The sequence below is a fragment of the Dermacentor andersoni genome, chromosome 10 (assembly GCF_023375885.2).
Source record: "Dermacentor andersoni chromosome 10, qqDerAnde1_hic_scaffold, whole genome shotgun sequence".
NCBI classification, from domain to species: domain Eukaryota; kingdom Metazoa; phylum Arthropoda; class Arachnida; order Ixodida; family Ixodidae; genus Dermacentor; species Dermacentor andersoni.
The window spans coordinates 1,934,940-1,960,180 of record NC_092823.1 but is presented as its reverse complement, the minus strand read 5'-3'; the positions used below and the strand labels follow the sequence as shown (position 1 = coordinate 1,960,180).

Genomic DNA, 25,241 nt, shown 5'->3' with positions numbered 1-25,241 from the left:
ACCTTAGGCGACTTGCGACCGCACTTGGGGCCTTCAAGTGATCAGGGTTCACTCTGAAGGCGGAAAAGTACCGCTTCGCTTACGACGAGCTTCTGTTTCTGGGACACGTCATCGGCCAATATGGAGTCCACTCTGACCCACAGAAGACAGCTGCAATCGCAAAGTTCCAGCAGCCCATGGACAAGAATGCAGTGCATAAATTTCTTGTCAATGTGTGCCTGCTACATACTTTTATTAAGGAACCCACAGCGCCAACGCATTATAGTGGGGGAGGGGGGGGGGGGGGGGGTTTCAAGAAGAAACACATGCACCTCTGCCCCTGGACAGTGGTAAAAGTGATAACAAAACAGGATAACATGCGCGGTTTCTTGGACTTATCACGCGTCACTGAGCCGCTCACATACCTCACTAAATGTGATGTGGAGTTCAAGTGCGAAACGCCTCATGCCGACGCATTTAAAGATTTGAAACGCGCATGCAGCCACCACTGGTAGATGCGCACATCGACGAGGACGTCGATACACAGATCCACACTGAGGCTAGTAACCTAGTCTTAGAATTATGAGGTTTTACGTGCCACAATACATTTTCTGATTATGAGGCACGCCGTGGTGGGGGACTCGGGAAATTTAATCCACCTGAGGTTCTTTAACTTGCATCTAAATCTAAGTACACGGGTGTTTTCGCATTGCGGCCCCATGCGGTAGCCTAGGCTTCGAAATGCGATAGCCTAGGCTTCTGTGCCGTCCTAGTGCAGAGGAAAGAGGCACTTGAATGGGTGATTCCTTACGCTAGCCGGCCGCTGTCAAAAGCGGAAGGCAATTATTCTAAGACCGAAAAGGAATGCCCCGCCATCACATGGGCTGTAGCGAAATTCTGCCCTTACCTATATGGCAGGCCGTTAAAAGTCGTCAGCAAATTTAAAGGCCCCTCCAGAAAGCTTGGCGCTGTAGAGCCTTAGACTGCAAGAATATGATATCATTGTAATCAACAAGGCTAGACGAAAACACCGATCCCGTCTGCCTGTCTCGCGCTTCCGTAGACTAGCCGCTCCAAGATGAACAAGACGAGGACGCCTTTTCAGGTACATCGGAGCGCTGAAACATTGCTAAGTACTTGCAAGGCAAGGCCGACATTGTCCCGAGGATATTTAGGCTTGGAGTGCCTTCCTTTTTCGAACGAAACGACGTCCTGGGGAAGAACTTTTCGCCAGCCCGCGCAAACTACGTTCGCGTTGTGCCCACAGCACTCCGGTCAGAAGTGCTGCACGCCCTGCACGAGGATAAGAGTGCCGGGCACCTCGAGTTTCGCCCCACGCTCTCAAGGATACAAGACAAGTACTATTGGCCGCGCCGGACCACCGACGTCGTGCGTTACGTCAGGACACGTCGAGACTGCCAGCGATGCAAGACACCAACGACAAGGCCGGCGGAATTATTACAGCCGATCGAGCCTCCTTGCCAACCGTTTCAGGAGATCGGGATCGATTTGTTGGGGCCCTCTCCGACGTCAATATCTGGAAACAAGTGAATTGTGGCTGCCGACTACCTTACCCGCCAGGCCGAAACAAAAGTAGGTGCCACAGATGTTCTCATCACCGACAGAGGAACGGCCTTTTGTGTAGAGCTCACCCGGACCATCTTGCAGTAGTCAGACAAGCCACAGGAGGACAACTGCCAACCGCCAGTAGACGAATGGCTTTACGGAGCGACTGAACAGGACGCTTACCGACATGCTTTCAATGCACGTCGACGTCGAACAGAAAAGGTGGTATGTCGTCCTGCCGTAGGTAACCTTCGCTTACAACATGGCGGTGGTAGAAACAACGCGGATCACGCCGTTCAAGCTGGTTTACGTCAGGAATCCTACGGCGACTCTCGACGCCATGCTGCCGCACGTCACCGACAAGGAGAATCTCGACGTCGCCGCCTATCTCCAGCACGCCGAAGAAGCCCTACAGCTCGCCAGCCTGCGCATAAAGAATTGGCATAGGACTGACAGCCGACATAGATTGATACTATTTGGGTGTCTGCTGTAACACGCCTGCAGGTACGAGGCAGGCTGCAACAGGCAGCTACGTTATTATCACTGTACTTCCGAAAACAGGACTTAGAGCTCTCTTCAGAGAAATGCTGCCTTGTTACATTCTCTCCAATGTTAAATTCACTCTAATCGACACTCACTCTATTACATGCACTGCTAATGGGCAAGCAATTGAGAATTCCGGAAACCCCGCTTTCTACGGGTAATTATCGACCGCGACCTATCATGGAGCCCGCACATTTCATTGCGAACGAAGCGATTAGTGACAATAATACATCTCCTCAAATTTCTGGCCGGAATTCATGGGGCACAGCGGTACGATCAATGCTGCAACTTTATAACGCTTTGTTCCTCGGTTTCGCAAGATACAGCCTCCCTGTGCTTGGTAACGCCTGCAAAAAAAAAAAAAAAACCTGCGTGTACTCCAGGCACTACAAGCTCAAGCCCTAAAGACGTGTCGCGGTCTTCCGAGGTGCGCGTCTGAAGCGGCAACGATTTTCATAGCTTGAGATCGCCCAATATCAACGTACTTGGCAACCGACGCTCTCAGGGCGCATAATCGACACGTTGCCCGACTACATTCTCACCATCTTGCCGCTTTACCCGCAGAAAGGCCACGCACAACTTTCAGTCGTATGACTGTTGCCAATCGTACCTCGTTGCCATCGAAATACATGCCTGCAGCAAGACCATCCTCACCTTTATGGTGCCTGCACAAAGCTGAAATACGACTCACCATCCCAGGCATTACGAGGAAAGCTAACATGCCGGTATTTGCCCTCAAGCAGGCCACATTTGCACTTTTACGTCAAGTGCACAGTGCCCGCGTACACGTTTACAGTGATCGCTCAGTCACACCTGCAAGTTCAGCTGTGGTGATACCAACAAGATCCGTAAAAATAAAGCTAAAAACGTCACATCTATCGTGAACGACAGCGGCTGAACTGGTAGCCCTGCGTGCGGCTCCTCATTTCATTGAGGAGGAACCACCCGATGCATGATCAATCTACTGTGATTGCAAGGCTACAGAGTGTACTCTCTGCACTGCGCCATCGATCACATGAGCAGCTCGTCGCAGAGACCAGAGAAGCCCACCATCGCACAGTTGAAGAAGAACAAGATATAATATATCAGTGGTTTCTCAGTCACTGTGGCATACATGGCAACGATCGAGCAGACGCAGCTTCCCGATCTGCACATGACGGCGTGAACTGCGTTGCCATTCTTCTTTCAAGAGCCGCCGGAGCGATAAAACTCTCCGCACTTGCGCGTGACCTGACATTAGCTCAGCGGAATTCATCCCAGTTCACAAGTGCACGCCTTCATAGCCTGGACCTTAATTTACAGCTCCGTATTCCGCCCGACCTTCCACCACGTAACTGCACCCTTCTAGTCCATCTATGGCTAGGAGTAGCATTTTCAAATGAGTACTCCTTTCTTATCGGAATGGCCAACAGCCCAATTTATGACTCCTGCGGGTGCAATGAAACAGCCGCGCATATTCTTTGTGAGTGCCCTCGTTTCAAACCGCAAAGAGCAATCCTCTCAGCCACCCTAGATAAACTGGACAAGCGCCGAATGACCGAAAACAACATACTTCGAAACTGGCCTGCACGAACATCACGCCGATTCGCTATGAAGGCGCTGCTGCGGTACTTAAAGGACCAGGGAGTTTCTGACAAATTGTGACTGCGTAACACTACGAACGCCTTTGCAGGCTGCGTGACAGTGCCCAAAGAAACAGTTCATGTGTATCGTGTGTATATGTGTGTGTGTGTGTGTTTTTCATTGTTCTTTTTTCGATTTTTTATCCTTTACTCTGTCACCTATCGCATCCCTTTGCCTCTCCCCCAGTACAGGGTAGCCAACCAAAGATAATCTCTGGTTAACCTCCCTGTCTTTCCTTTGCCTTTCTCTGTCCGTCTGACAGCCGACAGTACAATTTTCGAGGATGATACGTGGAACACGAGCCTGGCAACCGTGTTGGGGTTTGGACTCCGACACGCCGATGAGGACTTAGCCAGAAACTGTTACGCCGGTATTTCCGACCCTACAAGATCATTCGACGTATTGGACTATGAGGTAGCGCCAGACGTCATTTCGCAATCGCAGCGGCGCCGCGCAGCACCTGAGGTCGTCCACGTGGTGCGTCTTAATCTTTTCTACGCCCGCTGACCAACCTAGGGATTTTGTAGCTGTTTTTCTTTTATTATGTGCAGTTTCGATTTTGTTTTCGTGTTTGCGTGTAGCATCGGAACGATGCGTTTTAGGACGGGGTATTGACACGTGTACTTATCTTTGATTCGGCGACCGCGTTTCACCGTCTAACAACTGTTATCGCTCAGCGCAGGACACGCATGCATGTAGCGGAAGTTTCTTATGTATCGGAAGTTTCTTCTGTATGTATCGAAAGTATCGTTAGGTGTATCCGCTGTCTGTTGTCACCTAACCACGTATAATCTGATTGTATGTATGCGCGACGCAAATTGTGTAGTGGTTTCTGGACGACACGCGGGTACCAGCGATTCTTCTGGAACAATCGATGACTCATGTACAAAACCCGACGCGCTAGCCCCGCAGTCCAGATTTCCGACGGTCGCCGACCGTATTCACTGCTAGCGTAGTGCTTTGAGTGTAACTTGCTTTTCTGGGCACAAGTTTGCCGAAGGAATGTTTAGCCATTCAAATATTTGCCGTTATATTATTCACCGTCACTACTACGTTGCAATATGACACTTTCTTAAGCGATGTCTTACAAGATACGATATTCAAAGGCGCTGTTTCAACTGCCGCAGTTGTCGCGGTAGAGCGGCTACGGGAGTGGGATTGCTTGCGCCCGGCTTTACTGTTCGGTCGGCGTCTCAACCTGCTGCGAGAACGATGTGTTTTCACTGCTTTCTTCGATTTGCTCTCTGGCGACATTCGTGGGACATGTGTCAGTGGACAGGTGGCTCTCCTCGTTGCACAATCGACAATACCTACCGAAGGCTGGGCAGCGTTCACCACGATACGAATGAGCTGTGCCGCACAGACACCTGGCTGGGGGTATATCTACTCTTTGCGGCCAGGTTGATGACAGTTTTTGCACACCAGGACACATGGTACGTATGAATGTGTCGGTAACAACTGTCTATGGTACCCTATGCAGTGAGGCGGTATCTGTATGTCCACGATGACTAACATCGCGCCATTCTTGCCCATGCGATACACCGTCACCACGTTCCCTTGTTCCAAACAGATCGAGCGTTGTGGACCCTTCAACATCTTCGGGCGCGGATGACGGCCGTAGATGAAGAGGCGGCACATGCTAGGTAGGGGCGCGGTGAAAGGTTACGTGCATTAATAGTTGTCCCGGCCAGTAGAGCTTCAGTCCATTTAGAATGGATGAGGCGTGCTCTTCGTTGTATATATTTATTTTAATCGTGTTGCTGAAACGCTGAGGTTTCCACGTGAGGTGTGGCGTCAAGCGGGTGATGGGGCCCCAAGCGCACTTTCCACGGCGTGAGCCAGGAGCGACGCCACTGAGCGTCGCCAGCGGAACGAACTCTTGAGTATCACCCTTGCTGAAGTCTGCCTGTCTTGATTTGTTGTGTCCTTGGGTGCTCGAGAACGGCGTCCCTTGCGTGGCACGTCAAACCACGGAGCGTTCTTGTCTGCTGCATTTCGTGAGTGGTCCCGTGCCGACCATTCGGGCTGGTAGTTCAAAATCACCGGCTGAGGGAGTCGCCGAGTGTGCGTCTCTTCGTCGTATTCACCCTTCGTTCTCGGACGCTTCCTTTCGCGCGACCCTGCTCGAATAAGGGCCGTGAGCTGATCGGCAGTCACGTCCTTCTCAGTGGGTGATTTGGTTTCTCGTATTGATGATGGAAATTGGCTTTCCAGTAGAGCGTTTACTTCCATTCTGACTGTCCCGTCGGCTATTGAGTTTTGAGAATAGGCGTTCATGGTTCGGTAGGCTTAACCGAGCCGGCATCGGCGATCAGAGTGGCCACCGAGTGGCGCAACGCTGCGCAGTGTTCAAAATGATTTAGGCAGTGACCGGATGGTCAGATGCCTTCTGAGGTACAAACACTGCAGAAGTCCAGTCGCCAGAGCCAGATTAAGGTATAACCGAGTGCGGAGCGCATTGTGCATGCAGCATTCGTCGACATGGCTTGGCTCGCTTTAATAAAGCATAACTCGCTTTAATAAAGACGAGCACTGCTAGAACCTGCCCCGAAGTGCTCGCGCGCAACGCGTACTGCCACTGCTAGGGCTTCGCTCTTTGAACGAATCAGCAATCTTAAAGGAACGGTTTCTTTGTCTCTTCCTTCGACTTTGGCGTTGCTGCGGCTGCTGCTCTTGCAGTGGGGTGGTTCTGTGCGTGCATACGCTTGGCAGGAACGTGGCAGAGAGTAAGCGCGGCGGGACAAACGTGTTTGGAGCTTTCGATTGCATCGCTGCAATGTCCTCTGCAGTTCGCTGGGCGTCACCAGCCACAATACGCTCTTGACGGCTATAATTATCCGTGAGTCCGCCCAAAAGCCTTGCAGGATTAGCAGTGCACACCTCTGCACTAACGTGCAGCAGTCCTGCAGGGAGGTAAATAGAATCGTAGAAAACAGGTAGGGAGAAGAGGCAGAAAATCGGTGGAACCGACAGAGTCAATAAACGAGTGAATAGCAGCCTTGCCACTCTTTGCTCGCGGCTCCCGTTAATGAGGTGAGGGAAAACGCAGAGTAAGACGGCAAAGAAACCCTACTCTCGACTCGACAGCTGTTGCGGACAATGTGGATAAATTTTAGTTTACGCTACGGTACCTTCCTGCAATTTATGATACATAAGCACTGCGCAGATTTGTTAAGCGGAAAACTCACGCAGGGCGTGCAGGCCTTAAGTAGCATCAAAGCACTGTCAAATCTAGGCGACACTAAGCAAGCAACCGCACGTCAAATTAGCACTTCTGTGTTCGCCGCACTAGCTTGGCGGCTATGGCGTTACTCGAGGCTGCCGGCTTGATCCTCACCGCCGCAGTCACTTTTTGACAGGGGCGAATTACAAAAACGCTCGTGTACTTAAACTTGGATGCCCGTTAAAGAACCGCAGGGGGCAAACATTATTCCCAAGTGCGCCACTACGGCATGCCTCATAATGCGATTGTGACTTCGGTACGTACAGGCACGATATCTTCAGTTAAAGTTTAACACTTCTGGCACGTTGCGATGTGCCGTGTGAAGTAATGACAATGCCAACATTTTCGGAGGTTATGAATAATTGCGCACAGCAATGCCTCAAGCAAACACAGCTCACTTTTTGTTCTGTGTACTATGCAGACAAACAACAGTGGTGCACGCAAGGTGGCGTGTCAGATCCGTCGGACGATCCTACCGCTGTCAACCAGATGTAGGAGTCGTCGGGCGACCTTGCCGCTGTCACCATTTGAAGCACTTGAAGGTCGTAGAGAGGATCTCGGTGAACAGGATTTATTTACATATTAACATTTTAAGCAAGTTACATTGGCAGTCTAGCGCGACTCCCATATGGAGCCCGCAAGACTAACATACAGCAAACAGCTTACGAGCACACAGCTCACTACTACATTTCGAGCATGACAACGAGCACGACACGAGCACACTCTAGCAGCCGACAATCGCTGCTTATAAGCTCTCTGCTTGACGTCATAGTTCGACGCCATTCAAGATGACCCGCCTTTTTGGAGGATGAGGGCTGTCGACTTGGAGGAGGATGAGGCCTCACATACACGTGCCGCACATACACACAGAATTCAGTGCCGCACAGTTCTCGGTACCGCCCAGCTTTCAGTGCCTCAAAGCCTTCAGTGCCGCAAAGCATTCAGTGCCGCACAGTTCTCGGCACCGCCCAGCTTTCGGTGCCGACGTCAGAGGGCTTCGTAGAACTCTGCTTTGTCCCGGGTGGCTCGGTCAAGTACCACATTCCTGAGCTGACCGTGCGCCACGTGGCTGCCGGCCATTCGCAGTTCTCCGAAGTGCGCCCCGTCTGGTGGGATTGGAACACGTGCAGCGGGATGAAAGTTGGCGCGTTGCCACCCCGTACGGCGATTCCTAACAGCTCCTCCATGGCCCGGAAAATCTCGCCTGGCCAGTGCTGGCAACCGCTGGGCAGGAAGAGAATGGCTGGCGAGCAAGACGATGGCTTTGCTCTCTGCATCCCCTGCGTACTTGGAATGCCTTCAACCATCTTACAACAACTGGCACAGAAGAGTCGACCCGGCAACACAACACCGCTCAGCGTTCAAACGCCCGGAATTAGCTGTTAACCTACCAGGCTTCCTATCACAATTTCACTGCAAGTCACTCAACTGGGAATCCCAAATTTTGCCCCAAAATTTCGTGCCGCCAAAGCGAGCGTTCACGTTCCCCTTTCAGTTCGACCAAACCTGACTGTCGTGCTGCACAAGAGTAAAGGTTTACGCAGAATAAAACCGAAGGCTCTCAAACACCAATACCCAAGCATAACATAAGCAGCCTAACTTCTCGAACAGCCTGTTCTTACCCTACCGCAGTGGCGTACTTATCTCACGTACTGTTGCCACTGAACAGTCTGGCCAACTCCACAGGTACGTAAATACAATCGCGCTAGCTTTGTGGTCCCTATTCCGAACACGTGCTTGCATCTTACAAAGTTTTCATCACGCTGACGCACATTTGTTCCTTTAGTCCACACAGGACACGTTCCTTAACCGATCAACCAAACTTGCGTAACTTACGCAATACAGAGGAACCTTCGAACAAATGTGTCTTCTAATAACTAGCTCTATGCACGCTTACTAGAGAAGTCAGAATACGGCTGCCCTCGACACACACGAGCACAACCAAGTCATAAATCGTCTGCTTCCCTCTGTCCGCACAGGACACGCGCTAATGGACCTATGAGCTCTTCTCAGTGCAAATCACGTACTTACTGAAAATCTACGCGCTTAACCTTAGAAAATTCAAAAACACTTAAAAAAAAGAAGGTTAAATAACACACACGCGCGTTACGATAGGCCTCTCAACGATAACCTTGACCTTCAAGTTACTCACGCACATACAAAAAAAAAAGAAAGCCTATCTACTCATTAATGAACATCTCGCAATACTACATGTTTACAAAAACCGCGTCTTTCAAATCTTGAGCTTCTCTAACAAAACCCAAACAAAGCTCATAATTTTACATATTGAAAGAAACTTAAATCGCGAAAATTATCCGATGCTCAAAATAAAACAAAACAACATGTTTCACTTCTACGGAAGTTGCCTTCGCCTCCCGCTTCAAATGTTTACGACCGACTCATACTTTGAGCCGTACTCGAGGGGGTCGCGGTTTCAAAGCTATTCTGGCTGCCGAGGAACAACAAAAGGGCTGACTCACTAACAGCTCCCCCAAGACGTTACAGTCTCCTGCCAATTGGCGTCCTGGCGCCCCGTTTCCTTCACTAACTCGATTGACCGCGTCGCTACTCCCCACCTGGTCTCGTCTTCCCACCTTGCGCTTCTTCGTCTTGCACGCTGAGCTTCGAAAAGAACGACGGAACGACGAGGAATTTAACTGCCCCGTGCCCTTTGTCCGCGTCCGTGCAGAACATGCTTCGCGGTTCCCCTTTGACCGGTGGCTCGAACGATTAGGATGCGTCAACATCGTCCGTGACAACCGCACCTGTCTTTTCTCCGCGCCCTGCCTTTTCGCGCCTGTCGCCGTCGTTGGCTTCGCTACATTAGCCACCGCATTCTGATCCTTTCGGCGCTTCTTTCTGCGGCGCTTTCTCTTTGACTTCTCTTTCATGCCGTCATCTCGCGCTTCGTGATGGCCGTTACACATCTCGTCGGCCCGGATCGGTCTACTACCCGCACAGTCTGATTGATCCTTAACTGAATCATTCCTCTCTTGGCTACCTAGACTGTCGGAGAGCCGCACCGATCCCTGAACAATGCAGTTGTTCTCTCGTGAACTACGGAGCTCGCCATCCCGAGAACTACTCTCAACTGCATCGTCCAGTCCGCACTTCACTTCTGCACGCAGATCTCACTCGACATGGGTGCTCGCGTCTGTCGGGTCAACAGTACTCTTTACTTCGCTAGCATTACAAGCGACGCACACGCGCGGTAACTGTGCCAATTTGTTCGCAGCTGACCTAGCTCCCTCTACAGTCTTCTGTTGGCACAGCACCTCGTCGCTCTCACTCTGGCCTTTAACGGCCACTGCTGCCACTAAGGCATTGTTAGCTGCTAGTAATTCGAGTTCACTTATGAACGTGGTCTTATTCTCACAGGTACTACTACTCTCGGCTTTCGAACGAAATCTGCTATCTACTTCCTCCCACTTTCGCTGCGTCCAGCCTACAGATTTTTCAAGCCGCTGTTGACTTTGCTCGATTAACTGCTCTAAACCTTGAATCTCTTTGTTCAATGCCTCAATGTGCTGCCTCGTTACTTCAGTTAGACCTTTTTCCTGCGAAATACTTTTTAGTTTCTGCCTAGTTTCGGCCGGGGATTTACGATCAGACCAGCTTCCCCTTGGCAGCAAAGGCACCCCGCAAGGTTCAGTTATCTCTCCCATGCTCTTTAACTTAGTCATGACTGGCCTTGCCAAGCAACTACAGCAAGTCGACAATATCAACCATACCATCTACGCCGACGACATGACCATCTGGTCGTACCGAGGCAGTGATGGTCAAGTGGAACCAGCCCTCCAAACGGCGATTGACACGGTTGAAGTCTATCTCCAAGGGACCGGGCTGCGCTGTTCGCCCGCTAAATCGGAGCTTCTGCTATACAAGCCCATTCAGCGGGGTCGCCCTCCCAAACACCAATCTGATCACCGACCCTGTGATGCCATCACCCTACGCCTTCAAGATGGCAGTCCTATCCCACACGTCCCTAGTATCCGGGTTCTCGGTCTCACCATCTCTACCAACGGCTCCAACGCCTTGGCTCTCAACAGGATCTGTGCCCAATCTCAAAACACCCTACGACTTCTTAAACGTATATCTAACCGACGCGGAGGACTCAAAGAAGAAAGCCTTCTCCGACTCGTCCAATCCTTTGTCATATGCCACATTACCTACGTTGCTGCGTACCTCAACTGGTACCGGGCTGAGCAAAACAAGATCGACACCCTCATACGAGGGATCTACAAGCAAGCACTTGGTCTCCCACATTGCACCAGCACTGAACTCTTCAACCAACTGGGAGTTCACAATCACCTTTCCGAACTCATTGAAGCCCAACAACGCTCTCAGCTTGAACGGCTCACCCTTACTGAAACGGGGCGCTTTATTCTGTCCACGCTTGGCTTCACCTACCATCAGCAACAGGGCCCCAAACAACCGATCCCGAACGACATCCGTAGCTGGATCTACATAGACCCTATCCCTAGAAATATGCACCCTGAATATAACAGGGCCCGGCGCCAAGCTCGGGCCGGAGCTATCATAAAAGCCCTTGCCCACGTACCTGGCGTCACATTTGTTGATGCAGCCCAATACTCCCATGGCACAAGATTTGTGGCCGTCGCCACACGCGATGGAGTCCTACACCACGCCTGCAGCGTCACTACCCCCACTGCGGAGACGGCTGAAGAGGTGGCCATCGCCCTGGCCACTTTAGATCCCACCTGCCACACCATAGTGTGTGACTCTCGCTCAGCCGTTACTAACTTCAGCAAAGGCCGTATTTCTCCCCAAGCTCTTCGCATCCTCTGCCAGGCACCACACTCTAAAGTCAGCATAATCTCCCTAACATGGATCCCGGCCCATGCCGGCCCTGTCCACCCACACCTCCCCAATCTCAACGAGGTCACCCACTCCATTGCGCGAGGCCTAGTCAACCGCGCCGGAGTCACTGGAGATGAGTTGGGCACCAGGGACAGTATGACAACTTATAACGATCTCGTGAAGGCATTTTACCTCAGTCGCCGAATCTTCCCCCCACCTCACCCAAAGTTCAGCCGGGCGCAGGCTACCACCCTGCGTCTATTACAAACAAACACGTACCCTTCACCCGCCCGCCTCAACCTTATATTTCCGGACGTCTACACTACCCCCAACTGCCGGTGCTGTGGAACTCACCCGGCTACACTTCCGCATATGCTATGGGAGTGCCCAGCACAGTACACCCAGACTAACACCACGACTCTCTCGTCGAGGTTGCATGAGGCTCTGCGGAGCTCCGCCCTCGACGACCAAACCTGGGCGACCCAGCACGCCCGCGAGGCGGCGGCGAGGCAAGCCCTCGACGTCCCTTCGTGGGAGGCTTAGGCCCGGCCATCATAAAGTGCTGGTTCTACAATAAAACTTTATTCCTCCTCCTCCCTGCCTAGCTTCTTCCTGTTTTGCCTAAGTTCATCCTGTTCTTGCCTAATTGCTTCCTGTTCCCGTTTCTTACTTAGAATTCGTTTGCCCATTTGTTCTATGAATTTCAAATCATTCTCACTTTTGAGAATTGTCTTACGAATTTCTGTTTCCGTCAAGTCCTCCTCTACGTTTACCTCGATCTCTTCACACAACCACAACAGGTCAGCTCTCGTCAAACACATTAGGGCCATGGTCGCTACTTTAAGCTTTGGCTCAGCTGTCACGATACTTGTTGCGATACCCACGCAAATCAAAATACAAGTAACAGATCCCAGCAAATCAAATTCAAAAACACAGAGAAATTGAAGCCTGGTAAATCTTACAGCCAAAACCAAACGCGTACCCACTGAGGCAGCACCATATCACCAGTTCTTCCCCGCCGTATCCAGTCAGTTGCAAGAGGTGGTCAATCTCAAGTCGCCTCCAACTTGATCAGGATGCCAGTCGGTCACCATGTGCCAACGTCCGTCAGCTGCCGTTGCTGTTTCCCAGTCGTAGGCCGATCTAGGAGCCGTAGGCTGATCTCACCGCTGCCATTCAGTTATTAGATATTGGAGCGGTTGTAGTTGTCGGGCGGACCTTGGGACAACAGGACTAGGCGAGCAGGGTTTATTTGCAGGATTTACATTTAAAGCAGGACATACATTGGCAGTCTAGCGCGACTCCCATATGGAGCCCGCAAGACTAACATACAGCAAACAGCTTACGAGCACACAGCTCACTACTACATTTCGAGCATGACAACGAGCACTCAGCTCACTACGACGAGCACGACACGAGCACACTCTAGCAGCCGACAATCGCTGCTTATAAGCTCTCTGCTTGATGTCATAGTTCGACGTCATTCAAGATGTCCCGCCTTTTTGGAGGATGAGGGCTGTCGACTTGGAGGAGGATGATGGCTCACATACACGTGCCGCACATACACACAGGATTCAGTGCCGCACTGTTCTCGGTACCGCCCAGCTTTCAGTGCCTCAAAGCCTTCAGTGCCGCAAAGCATTCAGTGCCGCACAGTTCTCGGCACCGCCCAGCTTTCGGTGCCGACGTCAGAGGGCTTCGTAGAACTCTGCTCTGTCCCGGGTGGCTCGGCCAAGTACCACATCCCTGAGCTGACCGCGCGCCACGTGGCTGCCGGCCATTCGCAGTTCTCCGAAGTGCGCCCCGTCTGGTGGGATTGGAACACGTGCAGCGGGCTGAAAGCTGGCGCGTTGCCACTCCGTACGGCCATTCGTAAGAAGCGTTTATCAACACACCACTCCAGTATTGCACTAAACGTTGACAGAATTAAACATTCGCCATAAATGTCCCCGCGTATTACTGCCAACTAATGCAAACAACACAGAAAGCTTCGCTTACATCAGATATTTGTCAAAATGTTCCTTTGCGAAATCGTAAAAACTTCAAAGAGTTCCTGCAAATAATTTAGTTTTCCGGGTACTCTCTTCCTGTTGCGTTCGGTAATGCAATGAGCGAAAATTACCGACACGAAATCCATCGCAAAGACAAAACCGAACGGCATGCACATGACGTTTATTGACATCTTTTAAGGACCGCTATAAAAACTGCGCATAGAAAGTTCTGTTTCAATCGTCTTAAGCAATTTGGCATGTTATTCCGGCCACTTAAAAGTATAGCGTAATCAGGCTGTTTACAAAGCGCCGTACTTGACACTGTCGAAAATCGAGAACTCAGAGGGTGGAGACATACCTTTTTGCCTCCTGGAGGCCATCCGACGTTTCAGTTCCGCCAAGGAGAGAGGCCTGATGACAACCTGAGGCGGGCAGCTGCACCTGTAAGCCACCCGTGTGGTGCTCTATTTATTCAAGAGCCGGACAGAAATGTCATCTACTTAAAAGGGGGCAAACATACGAAACAGAAATATACGACAAACGGCCGTAGGCATAACAAGAAGGGTATGACGACTAATTGACGGCGGTGCCCCAACCGTGACAACATGACAAGGCAGGACTGATCCCAAGTACGGGTACAAAAATGGGAGAGCTGCTCTGTGCATGAGCTTTTCTGCAAGACAGCCTCCGCAGCGGGAAAGTCCAAGGACGAGGCAAGCAAAGCTTCGTTCTTTAAAAGAAAAAAAAAAAAAAGAAGCGGGAATAATGAAAGGCTTGCATATTTGCTGAACTCTTACGAAATTCTTGTAAGGCAGATACAATGAATGACGAACTTCCTATAGACTTGGGCCAGAATTCAGCCACAAGCACTTCAAGATGCCAGCAAGCAACCGAAAAACAAACCGGCACAATGTTACACTCCTGTAATACGTGAAGGAGAAACCCTGCTGCACACGTGGTAATGCAGTAACTTACCCGATCGGAAGGGTCACACTTTATGTAAGACAACGAGCTGCATCGTGAACTAAACGTATTGCGCTCCAGGTCGATCTCAAGCATACATGTGGGCATCTAAAGCACTATGTAAAGGTTGCTTCGTTCTTTCATTCCCACTCTGATTTCTTCAGTCATTTCTTTCTTTCGATCTTTCTTTGTCCTCTCTTCATTTTTCTTTCCTTCTTTCTTTTTTGCTTTCGTGTCTTCATTCATATTTAGCTATCGTGTGTTTGCTTGCTTACATGAGCGATATAAGCCATTTCAGATTATCTTTTTTTTTTGGCTATGATCCATTGCTGATGATGATACTTTTTGTACCACTCACCAACTCTTTTTGTATCCCTGGACCAGACGCCGCTTTTTTCGCGTATAAGCCATTGCGACAAGCCACTTCAGGCTTTCGCCTTATTAATACTTTCAGTGCTTCTCACGCGAGAACAATGAATGGCTGCAGTACACCTGAATGTCGCCCCCGAGGGCTCCGTCGTCGCTGCGCATGCGCCAGCTGAGAGAAGGTGAGAAAGGAGAACAGTTTTTATTTACCGTGTGTGACGTCACATTGTTCGTTTTTGTTTTTTTGAAATGGTAATCTCGAACTCAGACGGCATAGCTCGCGTCTCGCTCGCACGCGCATTTCATGCATGTTGTGGCTCGTTTTTTTTCTTTTTTGCACATCTTTAGAAGCTTTAAGTTGCGGACACTGTGCTGGGGGCCAGGGTTTGATGAGGTTTGTTGCCAAGGTGGCGGTGCTACCGCGACAAATTTGGAGCACAGGTGGGTGTCGTGCGATTAGCCTTTCTCTTGCTGACACTTGTAATAACTGGCTACGCATTCGAGCTGTGGTCGATGTGACCTCGAAGTTCCAAGGAACGTGAAACGGTTGTCGCACGTCCCGCAGTGATGCAGGATAATTGATTCGTTGGTCCATTCAACGCTGCAGTTGCTACTGCAGAACGGCGACAACTTCTACGCGCCAGCAATGCATGCGCTCAACCAGCGTGAATGCCGTCCTGTGATATTTATCTCGTGCGTAGGTGCTTTCTTCTCCGTCTCTATGGAATGACTGCCCTATACGTCTCTTATTTACCGATGCAACACATGGCTGCATTTAATTACTTTTCCCAATGCTTGCGCTGACCGCCGTAGGCGCGTCAAAGGCTTTCATCTGTTGCAGTGAAATAATGAAAGCATATTTCCTTCACTTGGAGCTTCTTAGCTGCTGTTTTGTCAGGCTGAGAGTTAAACCATATAATTGTAAGTTGTGAGCGAACAGGTAAACGACCCCACTTTACTCTTGCTGTCGCTTTTAAGGGAACCTTCAAAATTAAACATAGTGTGACCATTTATAAGCTATTCTTTGTCATCTGTACATGATCATCATCATGTGGAGTTCATATGGGGTTCTTCGTCATCATCGCTTGTGGGGCTGGCTCTCGAGTGCGATCCGTGCTGTGGGCGTGATCGGTTCGCCGCATATTCGACTCGGAATAAACGTAGTGACAACTGCTACGTCACAAGTGGTGGAGTGTGCTCTTCGGTCCTCCGTCCTCTGACTCCCCGCTCAACCTCCTGGAGCTTCGATCGGGTCGCCGATTGTGCCAGCTGTCCGCCAGTATGTCGCAGGACGAGCGAACAGGCACTTCTACTTCCACCATCTCGGCCTCGGCGACTCCAGCCTCCCCGTATTGGGTTTTCAGTGGACACCACCGTGATCCCCATCTGTTTGCTGGACTTCGCGGGGAAGACGTCGAGGATTGGCTGGACGACTACGACCGAGTTAGTTCGGCTAACCGTTGGGACGATGCGTGCAAGCTACGTCACGTCGCGTTTTATCTGACCGGAGTAGCGGAGACTTGGTTTTTCAACCATGAGGTTGATTTCACGAACTGGGGCGCTTTCGAACAGCAGCTCCGCCAATTCTTCGGCACACCGGCTGTTCGTTCCGCCCTCGCAAAGAAGACGCTCGACACTCGCAAGCAACAAACCGGTGAATCTTATACGTCGTACATCGAGGATGTGCTTGCTCTTTGTCGACGCGTGAACACGGCTATGACCGAATCAGACAGGGTTCGCCACATCCTCAAAGGCATCGGACCTATTGCTTTCAATGCTTTAGCCATCCAGAACCCCGGTACCGTCGCTGATCTCGTCGCTACTTGCCAGCGCCTCGATGAACTCGAATCAGTACGGTTGCAGCCACAGACCACTGCGAACACTACGGCCGACGACCCTACTTTACGAGCAATGATACGCGCAATAATTCGAGAAGAGCTCCAGTATCTTGGCTTAGCCGCAGGGCCTATGCCTTCTCATGCCTCCGATACCAATCTGCGAGACGTTATCAAGGAGGAATTGGCGTCCATGGCTGGTGCAGCATACACGGACCCTCTAACCCCTAGGGCCCCATCCACGTACGCACAAGTAGCCGCAGATACTCCAGTCATCGTTCCACCGATGCCTCCAAAACTAACACCGCGTCCATGACTACCAGCTCACCTACCCAAACCAGCTATCCGCAGTGGCGTCCTCCTCGTCCCATCTGCTACTACTGCGGCTATCGTGGTCACATAGCACGTGCGAATGACTAGCTATCGTTTGGTCTCTACAGAAGTTTCGACCTTATCTTCACGGCCGCCATTTCGCCATCGTTACAGACCATCATGCATTATGCTGGCTTTCGACGCTGAAGAACTTGTCTGGACGGCTTGGTCGGTGGATCCTTCGTCTACAAGAATACGACTTTACTATTACCTACGAGTGCGGAAAAAAAACACCAGGATGCAGACGCGCTTTCTCGCTGTCCGCTTCCTACGGCACCATGCAATGGACCTCCAACTACCATCCGCGACAAGCTTTCGCACGACCCCTCTTCACATGCTTTCTTGTTGGCCACTGTAGACGAGATGCCTAAACACGACAACATATTCTTCCAATCTCATCGATTTGCGGACTCTTACTTTTGGCGCATCATACACCACCTTCAAGGAGCTTCGCGCCCGCCTAACGCCAGCCTTCGTCGACAGCTGACGCAATTTAATATTGACAACCGCGTTCTGTACCGTCATGTCTATCACCCTGACGGTCAACGCTGGGTTCCTGTCCTGACACGCTCGCTACGTGCTCATGTCCTGCAGGCTTCTCACGAAGACATGACTGCTGGTCACCTTGGTTTCCAGAAAACCTATGACCGCATCAAAGGACGCGTCTACTGGCCTGGATTGTCCGCCAGTGTAGCGAGGTATGTCCCTTCCTGCGCCCTATGTCAGCGTCGAAAGGTCCCTACATCAGCTCCAAGCGGACAACTGCAACCGGTTGCTTGTCCGTCGCAACCATTTGAGGTCGTTGGCGTTGACCTTTATGGTCCTCTTCCTGTGACTCTCACCGGTAAACGATGGATTGTGACAGCCGTTGATCACTTAACACGCTACGCCGAAACAACTTGTGTGAGTTCTGCCTCAGCCTCTGAAGTTGCTGCATTCGTACTTCAATCCTTAATACTGCGTCACGGTGCTCCTCGCATCCTCCTGAGCGACCGTGGAAAAGCATTCCTCTCGCAACTAGTAGACGAAGTACTCAGAGCCTCCGGAACCACCCACAAGACTACCTCCAGTTACCATCCGCAAACTAACGGCCTCACAGAGCGATTTCATCGCACGCTGTCAGACATGCTAGCCATGTACATCGAACCGGATCACAGAAACTGGGACGCAATTTGGCCATTCGTCACTTTTGCCTATAATACCGCCGTTCAACGCACGACCGGTTACTCGCCATTCTACCTTGTCTGTGGTCGTTCGCCCAGTTCCTGTCTTGACGTCTCTTTCTTCGCGCCAACTGTCAATCAATGTCCATCCTCCTGTGAAGAATATGTGTCCCGCATTCTGAGTTGTCGCCAGCTCGCCCGCATCAACACCGAAGCACGGCAACAGGACCGCAAGCAGCATTACGACGCCTCTCATCGCGTCGTGTGCTTCCGCCCTGGCGACGAAGTGCTACTCCGGACACCAGTTCGTACTCCTGGCTTGTGTGACAAGTTTCAACTTCGGTTCATCGGCCCCTACAAAGTCTTGCAGCAGACTTCTCCGGTTAACTATCGCGTGGTACCAGTAATTGTTCCAAATGACCGCCGCTGCCGCGCCGCTGAGGTTGTCCACCTTTCTCGTATGAAGCCTTTCACGAGGCGTTCGCCGCCCCTTTGAATTGCGGCTAGGATGGCCGCTCTTGCGCGAGGGGACATTAGTGTGGCCATTTATAAGCTATTCTTTGTCATCTGTACATGACCATCATCATGTGGGGTTCATATGGGGTTCTTCTTCATCATCGCTTGCGGGGCTGGCTCTCGAGTGTGATCCGTGCTGTGGGCGTCATCGGTTCGCTGCATCTTCGACTCGGAGTAAACGTAGTGACAACTGCTATGTCACAATATGTGAGTTTATGAATCGGCTCACGAAGCTTTCTATATACGTTGGTTGCTTTAATTCATAGATCATGTGCGTAGTTTTGCAACTGTGATCGACATTGTCAAAACAGCAAGAAGGCACGTGACATAAATACTGTGTCTACTTTAATTATTGTCTGTGCTGTTCTTGAATATCAACCAACTCCATACACTTGTGCTGTTTAGAGCTAAAACATTTTTTCTTATTGCAAGAGGAGCATTTCCTTGTAACTGTGGCAGTAACGTTGGGAATTGTCCTCGGCCCAGGTCGCCGGCTGTGTGCAAATTTGTCTAATTTGTTTCTGCTTGTACTTATTTCTTCTACCTGCACCTTATATTTGTTGTGTTTACCAAGATATGACCTGTCTCTGCCTCGTTGAAGACAAATGGTCACAAGTGCTGGCCGCTTCTGGTTTGCTCAATGTGAACCTAGCGCGTGCAGCTACTGGTCCTCTAATTAATAGTGGTTTTAGTCATGTATGAGAGTAATGGCGTGTGTGTCTCTGGCTCTCATACATGACTAAAATCACAAATAATTAAAGGAGCAGTAGCTGCATTCGAAACACTAGCGTCAAAAGACGGAGGTACCGTTCCACACGTCAGCAAAATCAGAGTTCTAGGGATGCTCACTGAGAGCAACGGCTCTAACGCCGCGACAGTGGAGAAGATCGTGACAAAGTCGAATAATGCCTTAAATCTCAGACGACGCGTAGCAAACAGGCAACACGGCCTTAAGGAAGAAAATCTTGTCAAGCTAACACACGCCTTCGCGCTATGCCACTCCACGTACGAGGCGGCCATGCACAGATGGAAGGTAGCGGAGAAAGACAAACTCAATGTGCAACTGACGAAGCTAGTCAGGCTAGCGCTAGGAATTCCCCAGAACACCGAGACAGAACTCCTGCTGCAACTGGGGGTACAGAATACACTTGAAGAAATCGCCGAAGCTCAAGAACGGGCTCAATTGACAAGACTCTGGCACCAAACCGGATAGAGAAATCCTAGCCAAACTAGGTCATGACACCACAGCAATCGAGAATCTATAGCAAAGCGTTCCGACGGGCACACGCAACTCCTACACGGTTCGCACACTCCCGCGGAACATGAATCCCGCGCACCATCAACCCAGGAGGCTGGCACGCGGATTGTTCATCCTACGCAAAATAAGTGAGAAGATCCTACCCTGTTTCGTAGACGCGGCACAGTAGCCGTCCACGAAGGCCTTCGTTGCCACCACGATCAATAAGCACGGTCAAGTCACAAAAGCTCTCACAGTCAAGACCCACAAGTCCGAGATAGCAGGTCGCCATCGCACTCGTGCTCACAGACCCGACCACCACCCACGTCAACAGCGATTCACGCTCGGCCGCCAAAGCCTTTCAGAAAGGAGCCGTTGCAAGCCAAGCGCTACAAATAATCAGTAGATCCGCACCGCTGCAGCATCACACCATCTGCTGGTTCCCGGCACACCTCGGAGAGATCGAGGACGCCCCTCGCAATTTCAATGAGATGGCTCACAGGACCGCGCGAGACCTAACCCTCGGCGACGCCACCTATTCTGGTCGTGACCATCCCAGCGAGAATCGGGACCCTCCCTCCACATATAACGAGATCACAAAGCACTTTTATCTAGACCGCAGAATATACAGCACACCTATTAATAAGCTCACCAGGCCTCAAGCTCTCACGTTCAGAATGCTTCAAACCAACACATACGCCACGCAGAACAGACTACAACACTACATGCCTAACCTATACACAACATTATATTGCGAAAAATGCCATAGCACACTAGACGTATATCACTTGCTCTGGCCGTGTGGTCGGACCAACGCAAACTAGAATCAAGACTCCGCCAGGCTACGAGAAGCATTACGCAGTACGGATCTGGCGGAGCAGCTCTGGGCTGTCCAGCGAGACCCCGATGCGGCCAGGGAGTCACAACTCCCGGTCCCAACGTGGGAGTAGCCAGCTCTATGGGGCCTTGCGCCCCGCAGCTCGCAGGACCTTTCATTAAAGTTATTCCATCCATCCATAGTCATGTATGACACTAGAGAATTTTTCTTCTAGAAAGGTGGGAAAGCTTATCCATATATTTAAGGTATGGAGATGCTTAACCATTGAAATGTTTAAATGATCTAGGGTGTCAGAAAGTATTATACACCTTGATCAATGCAGTCTCAAAAGACATAGTAAAAAAGCCAGAAAAAAATCCTTCCGGTTGCACTGAGACACTAAACTGTGGAGAAAGAATTATATCGTGAGCTGCCAATGATTGTTGTCACCTCCACACTGTTTAGGAAATGCGCACCCTTTGGGTCGTATCTTGCCACAAAACAATAATCATCTGTCTTTCTTGCGTTTCCTGTCTTGAAAATGCTGTGGTCGCTACTTTCCTGTCGAGAATGCTATGTCATGGTGATAACGGGCATGCCGTTCGTGACTTGGAAATACCGGCCTCGCAGCGTTAAAGAAGGCAAATGCGGACCACACAGATGACGATTGTTGTTCTGTGGCAAGATGCGACCCAAAGGGTGTAATTTTGTTTAAGAGTGTAGCCCATTCTTCTTTATAGCCACTGTAGCTTCGTTGTCCGTAGCCATCACACGCATGTTACAAACGAAAAATTGAGCCTCGTAATTCCCCTGATTTTTCTCGCTCCTAAAATAGAAATGTCACGACTTTGACACCCTCAGTGTCTCTAGGTAGAAGGGGGTTTATTGGCCAGTTGCTTGCTTCTAAGATCATGTTGTATGTAATGCGGGTGGTTTAAAGGGTACTTCACATCTGACATGATGAATGTGACTGCTGCTACGTTGCCCTCCCAGAACTATGTTTAGTACACATGCGCAGCTATCCAAGAAAATAAACTGGGACAACCGCCGCTGTAGCTCACTTAGTGTAGCATGGCAAGCGCAAGGCACAAAATGTGGGTTCAGCTCCGTTGTTTCCTAATGCAAAGCATTATCATGACCTATCTCCGAGTCTCTTCGTGGATCTGCCAAGGTAGCCTAAATATTAATTAGTGACGTGCCTCATGGCGGCTCTTGAACCTGGGTCCCTAGTGCAGCACTCCAATTATTTACCCATTAGGTTCGTTCATGCGCCTCCTACAGTGCCACTTCAGTCGGCATGCGTGTGCACGCATAGCTCGCCAGATTAATCTCATTGATTATCTCGTAGCAGCTAAGAGTTTCCGATGTTATCTGGCACTCACACGGTTTGGGATTTGCCCGTTTCAGCTCAGATGCAACATAAAGCACGTGTTGCGTCCGCTTTGGTGATGCGTTGTGTGTGCAATTCTTCGGGTTTTCTATGTTGATGTATTATGCTTTGTATTTCATGTGGCGTTACGCTAGCGAAAATGTCATATCTAGAGTGATATGAAAAACGCCATATATGGGCATATTAAAAATTGGGCAGATATGGCCATATATGGCGTGTAAGGGCCACGTATTGCGACATGTAGGTAGTGGGTCGAGGGCAAGAATGGGTACAGCCCAAAAGAACAAAGACGACCGCGCGCCTTCCCTGCTCGCCAGTATTACAACATCCTCTGAAAAACTTTCAAACAAATATTGCAATTGCGACAGATGCTTCACAATGTGAAGAAAAGTCAGGTGTAGGAATATTTTCCTCGATTCTCGATTGGACATTTCCTCTTTGGCTGCCAGATTTCATACCGATCTTTTTAGCCGAATTCATGGCCGTGGTGCTGACATTACGCAAATTAGGACCATCAATTACGTCAGCCGTGATAGTCACTTATTCGTTATCACTGTGCTGATCCCTTACTGCTTCTAGTGATTCTCGCGTGATGAGGACATTTCATTCATTATTACCTAGGTACTTGAGAAGCGTGCGTTTGATTTGGGTGCCTGGCCATAAAGGACTAATCATAAATGAAATTGCAGACTCTCTAGCCAAGGCATCGATAAGTGGCCCGATTCTCCCTTGCTGCCCTTTGACTGCTTATGTTACTGCTGCTAGATTTCGCAGGAGTGTCATTATACAGACAGTACCAGGCTCCGCAATTACTCTGTGGATTACGGACATCTCCTACATCCTTGGCACAGAGATTTTTGCCGAACAAGGAAAATTGAAGTGTCCATCACGAGGCTGCGCTGCCGTATACCTGCATTGAACTTCTACCTCCACAGGTCTGGTCTGCCCACCATTATGCTCATCCTGTGGCGAAGCGGAGACAATAGACCATTTCTTGTTTTCTTGCAGACGTCTTTCTATTATAAGAAAACGAATACTCGAAATACCGCTTCACGCTATTTCTCTAACTTTATCAGAGCCTGTTATCCTATCTTTTGGAGCCTCTATTATTGGGTTCAGCTACAGAAATGTTTGCTTGGTAATCCAAAATAACCTCATTGAAACCAATCGATTTCCATATTAGACTGATCGTTCTCCCTCCGAACCATAGCTTTCTTTTATTTCTTATCTATTATTAATTATTCTTATTACTATTATTATTTTATACCCAGTTTTCATCTGATTATTTCCTTTTTTCTCCAAACACAAAACGTTTACTTTCCAACTCCAACGCTAAATTGTTAACTCCCTTGTTATTATTATTACTTTCATGCACCTAATTGAACCACCCGATTCTTGGCAAATCCACCACTGTGGGTATGTGCCTCGGCCACTCAGAAGAACAACAACAGCCAACCCCGACGGACGCGGTTTACAAAAGCCAGCTGCTCTGCGGTTTATTAAAACCCCAATAGTACTTCTGAAGGCTCGTGACTAACTGGTGGAGGTGCTGGATAGCCCTCACGGATGTTGTAAACCTCTCCAACGATCCGCACGACTAATTCAATGCCAGACGACACGCCGGTGCATCGGGCCAGCCTCAGGATCAGGGGACTAGCCCCAGATGTCGTCGACGCTACAGTTCCCACCGCTTCAATCGGTATGACCAGCGCTTCCGCTCAACCCGCCCCAACCGGTACGGAGAGCACAATGTTGAACCGGTTTACACTTGAGAGCCCACGGTTTGCGACGACGTTCCATAGCGTTGTCTTCGAAGACTGTATGGCCGACTTCAAGCGCGTGGCCGCCTTGAACCACTGGAACGATGCGGCAAAACTGAGATACGTCTACTTTACCTGGAGGACGCTGCCCCTACATGGTTTCGGAACTGTGAGGAGCAACTGACGCCGTGGCACGAATTTTGTCGTCGGCTTCTTGAGACCTACATCATCGCTGATCGCCAAGAACGAGCGGAATCAGCGATTCAAGCCCGCGTCCAGTTGCCCAACGAAACTCTGACCATGACCGAAGACATGACGCGCCTCTTCAGACGAACTTATCCAAGAATGACGGAAGAGAAATAGTTACGCCATCTGATGCACGGGGTGAAGCAGCGGCTTTTTTCTGGTCTCGTGCGGAGCCCTCCGAAGACGGTCACGGGGTTCTTGTCCAAGGCCGTGACCGTTAAAAAGATGCTGCTGCCTAGGTCATAAATGGGGCCGTATTCTAAAACGTTCGCCTTCCGCGAAAGTTTCGACGCCACGAAACTCACGTTCAATAAATCAAGCGACTGCTTACCCGTGACGTCAACATGCACTACCAACACGCGCTGCCGAACGCTTCACATCGCAGGTGAGAGCGCGCAGTGCGAGTGCAGAGCGGCTCGGATTTGTCGTTTTCGAGTGTAGTCGCCGCAGTACGGGTTATGCGCACTGACTGCAATTGGCTACGGCCGCTTTACGTAAAATAAGTTGAATAAAGGAGTGTAAAATGTTTTATATTAAATGAATCAACAAATATCGCCGACAAAAAACGCGTGTAAGACGCCACCAAGAAACTACTATAAACTACCACCTATCTCATCTCTACTACATTCCACCACCAACCGAACGCCAAAAGACGCCAAAGGACGTGTTCGTTTATTCAATTTATGGCGAGAGAACCCATCGAGACCATGACGTTAAAATGACGTACGTCGGAACTACTAGATGGCACTGCTTATTTTTCGGTTTATTCCTGTTTTGTTAAAACAGCCAATCAAGGCGCACCGTTGGCGGAGGCATGGCCATGGCGATAG

The 25,241-nt window shown here is 50.2% G+C and overlaps 1 protein-coding gene across 1 annotated transcript in view; it reads right to left on the bottom strand.

Annotated features, from left to right (window-relative positions):
• Positions 1-25,241, bottom strand: part of LOC126519618 (uncharacterized) — a 172,463-nt gene that overhangs the window by 112,269 nt on the left and 34,953 nt on the right. Inside the window, exon 3 of the mRNA XM_055065366.1 lies at positions 14,105-14,187. Coding sequence (XP_054921341.1) covers positions 14,105-14,187 — 83 coding nt within the window. The remainder of the gene's footprint in view (positions 1-14,104; positions 14,188-25,241) is intronic.